General features: G+C 42.4%; 1 protein-coding gene across 8 annotated transcripts in view; it reads left to right on the forward strand.

Annotated features, from left to right (window-relative positions):
- Pde4d (phosphodiesterase 4D) overlaps positions 1–5,359 on the forward strand; it is an 820,129-nt gene extending 814,770 nt beyond the window's left edge. For all 8 annotated transcript variants that reach the window (XM_060385704.1, XM_060385705.1, XM_060385706.1 and 5 more), the window contains one exon: positions 377–5,359. In XM_060385704.1, the coding sequence (XP_060241687.1) occupies positions 377–793 (417 nt within the window). In that variant the 3' untranslated portion in view covers positions 794–5,359. The remainder of the gene's footprint in view (positions 1–376) is intronic.
- Positions 5,360–8,468: the final 3,109 nt, after the last annotated feature.

Here is an 8,468-nt window from a genome sequence, read left to right on the forward strand (position 1 = left end):
TTGATGACTCAAAGACCTTTCCCATGACTTACAGTCCTGTAGTCACACATATGGCACTACAGTCTTCCGTTGTGCCTACATAGAATGCTCGGCATATTTCAGTTATCTGGACTCTCTACAAATTGGCTCTTCCCCCCCAAAAAAGTTCAGGCCCTAACTGTGTAAACAACTAGTATTCTTTCTATGGGAAGAATCCCTTGAGATAAGAGTTCTAACTTCGGCCAGCTAGTAGCAATGCTTACATGACCTGCTGGCTCAGTTTCCCAAACTCGGGTTAGGAGTCTCCTGTGCAGCCTCTGTGGGGGACCACGGTTTGTCTGGTTGAGCTTTTCCGAGTTTCTCAGTCTCACTGGGTCGTCTGTCCTTTTACGACCAGGTGGGCTTCATCGACTATATCGTTCATCCGCTCTGGGAGACGTGGGCAGACCTCGTACATCCCGATGCCCAGGACATTTTGGACACTTTGGAGGACAATCGCGAGTGGTACCAGAGCACAATCCCTCAGAGCCCCTCCCCTGCACCCGACGACCAAGAGGAGGGCCGGCAGGGCCAAACGGAAAAATTCCAGTTTGAACTAACCTTGGAGGAAGATGTCGAGTCGGACACCGAAAAGGACAGTGGGAGTCAAGTGGAGGAAGACACGAGCTGCAGCGACTCCAAGACTCTGTGTACGCAGGACTCGGAGTCCACCGAAATCCCCCTGGACGAGCAGGTGGAAGAGGAGGCTGTGGCGGAAGGAGAGGAAAGCCAGCCGGAAACTTGCGCGGTAGATGATTGTTGTCCTGACACGTAACAGTGTAAAGACTGTCATGCTTTTTTTTTGTTTTTTTTGTTTTTTTTGTTTTTTTTAAGTAGAAAAAAAAATTGTTTTCCAAAGTGCATGTCACATGCCACAACCACGGTCACACCTCACTGTCATCTGCCAGGACGTTTGTTGAACAAAACTGACCTTGAACTACTCAGTCTGGCGCTCAGGAATATTGTAACCAGTTCTTTCACCTCCACGTCATCGGAGCAAGGTGGGGGGAGGTCTTCACGAACATGATTCCGACATGGTCTCAGCTCGGGAAAGCTGACAAAGCAGATAAAATCAACTCCAGCTGTTTTTTTCCAAGGGAGCGTGGCTCACTGGGCTGCCCGGAAGTTGATTGGATTGCAGGGTTCCTTTGGCTGCAGGGTTCCTTTCTGGCTTGTCTGCAGAAATGTTAAGAAGAAGGCATTTGCGTTTGGTGGACGGAGTGAACTCCCTGATGAAGCGATGAAAACGTCACGAACCGGACACAGCTTGGATCTGTTCACAGGAGCAGGATGGAGCCACAGAAATTGCATACTTTTCTAATTTCAAGTCTTCCTGATACATGACTGAAGAGTGTGGTTCAGCGAGCCACACTCACTTCTACATTTTGTATGATATGTAAAACAGATTTTTTGTAGAGCTTACTTTTATTATTAAATGTATTGAGGTATTATATTTAAAGAAAAAAAACAAACTCTGTTCAGAACTTCATCTGCCACTGTTTTGTTTTGTTTTGTTTTTCCCCCTAAGGAGTAACTTGCAAGTTTTCAGTACAGATCATTGCTTACACTGGATAAATCTCATTTATGAATTTTACTCGCACCTTAGAGTTCATAGCAGTTAACTGATTTGTAGTGATTCATTGTTTTATATACTGGTGACTTCCATACTTTAAAACAGAAACAAATTTCTGTTGCCGGAAACCCTTTTTGTAAGTGTCGGTTGACTCCACTTTGATTTCACTCCTCCCCCAGCCAGGAGAATTGCTCTCCTTCATTGCTTCCTTGACTGTGTTCGAAGTGAGAATTTACTCTGTACTGCTTTGATGTGCATTCTGTCCAATGTGTCTTAAGCCTCATAGATGCTCAGGCATCAGCTGGTGGTGTCTGAGGTAAATACCCTATAGCTAAAACAGTCTTTTTCAGGCATTTTCCTACCTACTGCCTTCTGATGACTTTTTTTTTCTGTCCTGTGTCCTTGTAGCCACTCACACATTTCATGATTATTTTCTTGTTCACATCCAGTTAGAGGAAGAAAAACATTGACCCTTCGTGCTGCTTTATTTAATGTGTGTTCCAGCCTTTGCCCATATTCACTAGGTGGGGTCTTATCAAGTGTGTCATTACCATTCTGACTGGGGAAAAAAAAAGAAATAGATTGTCAGGTTAGGGTTGATGCTCATTTCTACCATATGGTTCTGTGTCATTACCAGCTTTTGCTCTGAGGTTGCAGAGGAAAACCATGCTAGGTGCTGTGTAGGCACTTCTTAAGAATGTTAGCTGACTCTGTCAGCAAATACCAGGACAACCACTGTTTGAACTGCCCGTGGAAGTAAGACCTCCATGAGGAAGAGCTGGGGAAAGTGATTCTAAGAGCAGCAGCTGCTCTCCCTTAACAGATAGCCCAGTAACACGTACAAGTTGCTGTGGATTAGTATTGCTCTGTAAGCTTGTCCAGTAGGAAGGACTGCTTCAGACACTCTGAAGGGGAGCTGATGGTGCCCCTGGCACCAGGACGGTAGTTATGGGATGGAATCTAAAACATTGGATTGTATGAGTCTGCCTCAGTACAACATCAAGAGAGAACTGTGGATTCCAGCACTAAACACTCTCTTGATTTTATAGATTAATCCCCAGTGTTAATTTGCTGACGGCAGCACGTGTTTAGTCTGGGCCTTAGTTGTACTTGGTGTAGTGTCTGGAGTTCATATTATTATTATTATTATTATTATTATTATTATTATTATTATCAGCACCCAAATGGGGACTAAAGGGAAGGAGGTATATTGAAAATGAAACATTTAAGAGAAACTGTAAGTCTGAAAAAAAAAATACAGGTATAAAACTTCTCAAAGACGTTGGGGCCTAGTAACTGAGAAAGTAAGTCATAAGCTAGGGAGATCAGTCAAGTTGCACTTAAACCCTTCTTCAATCTCTTGAATCCAAATGACGCTCTGAGTCTTTGATACAGATGTGTTTTTGGTCTTTGACATAGGTCAGGGTAAGAATCAAATAGCTGGAGTGCCAGCCTCCTTTCCTTGTAAAGAGTAAATGGAGCCTAATCTGCCTTTGTGTGACCAGAGGTTTCACAAAACATTGGGGCACCTGTTTTTCATTTTATGTATCCCCGAAGGAGGGCCAGAAGGAAAGGCAGAGAGTCTAGAGTGTATTCCCTTTTCCAAATTGTCCTCACTTCCTTCTCTCCCTGCACATGGCATTTCCCTGACAGAGTGCCTGTAGTCTTCATCATCATCATCATCATCATCATCATCATCATCATAAAATTAAAGCAGCAATATGTCATAAACAGATCCTAACCTGCAAGGGTTCACAACGGCACCAATGGAGCTTCTGTTTTCCAGCGTGTTGGTTTTTAATGACACTGTGCTGTAATGATATCCACTGATGGACAATCCAGCTGTGAGGAACACATACTATCCAAGAGTTAGGGACTAATGGACTAGACCTACCAAGCCATCCGCTTCCCACCCCACCCCCTCACCGGGCCCCTGCCCCTGCCCACTGTCTCGCCAAAGTGTGCTTCACAATACACACTGAACTAAAATGAACGTCTTCATACAAGTGGCTTCACATTTCACAAACTGCCATAAGAAAATGCAATATCTGGGTACTGTATGGGGAAAACATAGTCCAAGGTTGCACAAAACCAGTACATTTCAGCTTGCAAGTTACCGAACACAGTAATGCTTTCGTTTTCATTCACATCGGTTAAAAGTCCCAGGTAAACAGTGTAGGTAGAACAAATTGCAGATAAGGAAAGAAAAAAAAAAAAAAACTTGAATGAAACAGATCTTACAGAAAGCTTTATGATAATTTTTAATGCATTATTTATTTTTTTTTGTGCCATGCATTTTTCTCACCAAATGACCTTACCTGTAATACAGTCTTGTTTGTCTGTTTACAACTGTGTATTTATTGCGATGTACATACTGTAATGTTAATTGTAAATTATCAGTTCTTATTAAAACATCGTCCCGCGACGGGATGGTGTTGACATATTTGGAAAACTCTTGGTGAGAGAATGAATGGTGTGTATACATACTCCTTGTACATTTTTTTCTTTTCTTCTGTAATATAGTCTTGTCATCATAGAGCTTGTTTATGGAAGATTCAAGAAAAATATAAAATACATAAAGATATATAAATTTAAATAACATAGCTGCAGGTCTTTGGTCCCAGGGCTGGGCCTTAACTGTAACCAATATTTTCTTCTGTTTTGCTGCATTTCAAAGTTAGGCGAGGCTCGGGCTGGGCGTTTCATATCCATGCTCCTCACTGATTGGATTTCTGGCCATAGCTGGATTTGACAAAACTGTTGATCACTGATGGAGAACCATCTGACCCTTTTGAGAAAAAAGCTCTTAGGTCGTTGATGCCATGGAGCAAGATGGTCAGGTGGTCAGCCTGTTCACCAGCTGAGTCCTGGGAGCTCCTTCACCTGGACAGGTGGGATTGCTTTTCTTACTCCCAAACATATAGGAGGGAAACATTCTTCTCCAGTGACTGTAGAATGGCTTTTTTGCTTCCTAGAGCTCATAGGAAGATGAATTTGATTTGAAACAGGAGACTTCGGTGACTCATCTTGGTTAGTCCTCTGCTCACCAGCTTCCTGTCATTCCAAGAAATTGACACTATTCTTAATACATTTTTTTCCTCCAAGATCAACCAAATCTATATATGTATAATACATAGTCTATATGTATAATACATATACATACAAACACGGATAGATATGCGCATTTAAGTCATCTACCTAAACATAATTCCATGATGATGCTAATTCACATAGCATAAAGAATTCACATCTCTAAAAGTTACAGTAAAACGTATGCCCGTGTGGAATTGTGAAGGATAACCTTGCAAAACAGCTAGTCCTGGAAGCCACGAGCAGTTCCTGGTGGAGTATGTGGCCACCTCCCATTGTAGCCCAGCTCTTAGAACGCGTGACATAGCAAAAAGACAGATTCTTTTTTTTTTCTAGGGAAAAAAAAGAGCCTCTTTATTATTTCATTTTGTTTTTTGACACAAACTGTAGATTTTAGCAGCCCTGGCCCAAAGGAATTTGATTACTTTTGTTTTAAACAGTACAAACGGGACACTATACTCAGAAAACACATCCTTACCGATTTCAGTTTTTTTAATCGTTACGTTTCTTTGGGTATGTTTTCAGAGTGGTAACTTATGTGTGAGCATCGCAGATGCTGAGTCTGTTGGTGGTTTCTTAGCCTCTCTTACAGCCCATGGGGATAGTACTGTACATCAATACCTTCATATAAAACTTTTTATATGCAATGAAAATAAAAGCATGGGTTGATTCTGCCTACTTACGATTTTGTCTCTTACAAATTATGTGGGTTCAAACGGTACTTTAGTCAGCCTACATTTGCAGCAGTAATGATCTTTCTTGATGTGACAAGCTGGCAATCTCAGCTTAGTACTGATATTCATAAGCTGGTGAAGCCGCTCTTTTGATACAAAAAGCCCTCAGTTTACATGTATGACCTACAAAATGAAACACACAGCTTTCAAAGCAGATCCATGAAGGAGCCGCCTGCATTTAAATAAATTTTCTGGTAGACCAGGGAGCTATCATTCTGATGTTCAAGAATACTTGAACACTGATGTGCAGATTTCTGGGATTTGCAGTGAAGAGGCAAAGTCCGCTTCCCTGGGCCTTGTTGTCTGGAATGATAGAGCCATGGAGTATTTCAGTGCACAGGTAAGGAAAATTGACAGGGAAGACCAGTTTCACACATGTTCAGCATAATTATAGGTGGGGCTTCTCTGAATGTTTTTGCTCAGTGGTTGTGTAAGCCTGAGAGAGTATAGAGGCAAACACTGAGTGTAATTCAATCTGAAGATCTTATGATAATCTGAGAGTATTTGAAACTTAATTTTAAAAAAATATGGGCTATTTGGAGTTTTGAGCTTGCTAAACCTAGATAGGGCCTAAATTATTTTATTGCTAAAGAGAGAGAGAGAGAGAGAGAGAACTTGCCAACATCTCACATATAGTAAGATAATAAGAATAAATGTCAATCCATTTCTTATGATAAATAAAAAGTAAAGCGAACACCAATTTGTTCCCCAGGCAGTGTTCAAACCACAGGCAGCAGAACAAAGGCCATTAAGTGCGACCGTCAGGCTCTGCACGGTTCCCTCCAGCCTCATCAGAGAAGAGTGGTTTCCATAGTCACGCTCGCTCAGCGGGCTGGTGAGGTGGCCTAGTGGGTCAAGGACTCGCACAGTAGAAGCAGATAACTGACACTTGAAGGTTTTCCTCCATACACATGCCAAGGCATGTCTGTAACACAGAATAGAAATAAGTTTTCTATTATCTGTAGATGTGTCTGGTGTATGCCTTCCAGGAAAGCTTTCCTTTAAATGTTACCTTCGAGGCTCACGATCAGAGTATGAGATTCAGAAAAGCCAGTTCCCCTTTTTCCTCCCTACTTGTGTCTCATACTGAGAGACTCATTTTGTAAGTTGAGAGACTTCACTTATACACTTCTCCAACCCCTAACATTGGACCCACAGGAACAAAATTTTACAGTTATCCCAAAAACATCTCTCCATTTGTAGAGATCGCCAGCCGCTTAATCCTGCTTCAGTGGCATTGTCCCTGAACCTTTGCTTCTGACACCATTGGTTTCCCACATGTCCGAATATTTCATGCCAAATCAGGAGAGTAGGTATGAACCTTAGTTCATGAATGTGGGTGTGTAGGAAGTACTACTTCACTTACCTTTAAGTCAGTCATTCGTAGCCTATCAAACTGATGGAAATTTCATCTCCATTGTGCTCAAAGTCACATTCCCTTTCTTCCTCAATAATAAAAGGTCTCATTTCTGGGCTAACTGGAGAACCAGACTCAATAAGCTGTTATTTCTACAACCACAGTTTTCCTAGTGGTTCCTGGACATGTACGTGGTATTTCAGAAATCCATGCTGATCCATGGGAGGCCTGGTTTGGGGTTCTCCTTCCAGAGGATGGAGAGTTCTGTGTGCAGAAGATGAGCCTGCCCTCCCCCAAGTCTCAGTGTTACAGACAAGTGTCCAACTATGGGGGGGGGGGGTGTGAGACAATGATGTTCTCCAGGCTCCCGTGTCTCAAAGAACTGCGCCAGGGGCACATGGCAAGGTAATAGCAATAGAGATGGTGTGGTAAGAGAGAGGAAGACACTCTAAAGAGTGCGGCCAGTGAATGGAGCAAGGCATTTGCTCAGAAAGCATTGGGCCATGAGACCCATGAGCCTTCATATGTCATTTTCACAGTGTATACCTGTTATTGCATTTGTGTATCACGGGTGTCCCTCAGGCCTGTTGCATTTATTCCATGTAACCAGGTAGGGAAAAGTTCCCAGTCTTCAAACTGGCTTCTTTTATATTTGCTTTTTGAGCCTATTATCTGCAGTCCATACTTTTTTGTCCACAGAAAGAGCCACAGGAACACATACACTCATGCACATTCACACACACATATACAGTCAAATACAAACTCGAATCCACACACATCCACATGCACAATCATCATACATACACACACACACAAACACACACACACACACACACACACAGAGAGAGAGAGAGAGAGAGAGAGAGAGAGAGAGAGAAAGAGAAACACTCCCTTCCATATACTGTGAATCTTCTCTCTCCCTCCATCTTGGCTCACCATATTTGTCCTTCAGTGAAATTTGACTTTGAAACAAACAAGACCAGAAATGGTTATGATTTCTGGTTTTGGTCTCCACTCTACAAAATAGCTGGCAGTTGGAATATAGAGAAGAAAAAAGATATAAGAAGAACATATATTGAACATTAATCCAGTCAGTTAATCACGGTTGTTGATGGACATTTAGAACCTACTTTGTTCACTGAAGTTCTTGGGAGGCAGTTGAGAACATCTTCCTGCAGAAGCCTTAGGCCCTCCTACACATCCCATGTTAAGTGTGTATATGGAAGCCGTCTCCTTTAACCTCGGATCATCTTTTCTCTTCCCCATTCCAATTACAAGTTAAAGCACTTGAGCTAGGTTCTGAAACTCAGTAGCCCAGGCTGGCCTGAAATGCACTATGCAACCCAGGGTGATTCGGAACTCAAGGAAAACCTCTACCCTCAGCATCACACGCGTTAGAGGTGCAGGTGTGAGCACCGCACCCAACACACTTGAAAACGGTATGAGATGAAAGCCATTGCAGCCCTTCTGCGTTCCCCAAGAACCCCAAGACAATACCTTAAATGGCCTGGAGGATGCTTTAAGTGGCATAGAGAATCACCCTATTTTGTTACTACAAAAACAATGATGTTCAGAGAGATGGAGAACTAGGACTCCAAAGCCTAACGACAGAAAGTGATTGCTGACAGGTCATGGTTACAACAGACTCTTCACCACAGCCTCCTTTATGTGTTGATCAAGGAGTAAAATTGACTGT

This window comes from Meriones unguiculatus, chromosome 6 (assembly GCF_030254825.1).
Source record: "Meriones unguiculatus strain TT.TT164.6M chromosome 6, Bangor_MerUng_6.1, whole genome shotgun sequence".
NCBI lineage: Eukaryota > Metazoa > Chordata > Mammalia > Rodentia > Muridae > Meriones > Meriones unguiculatus.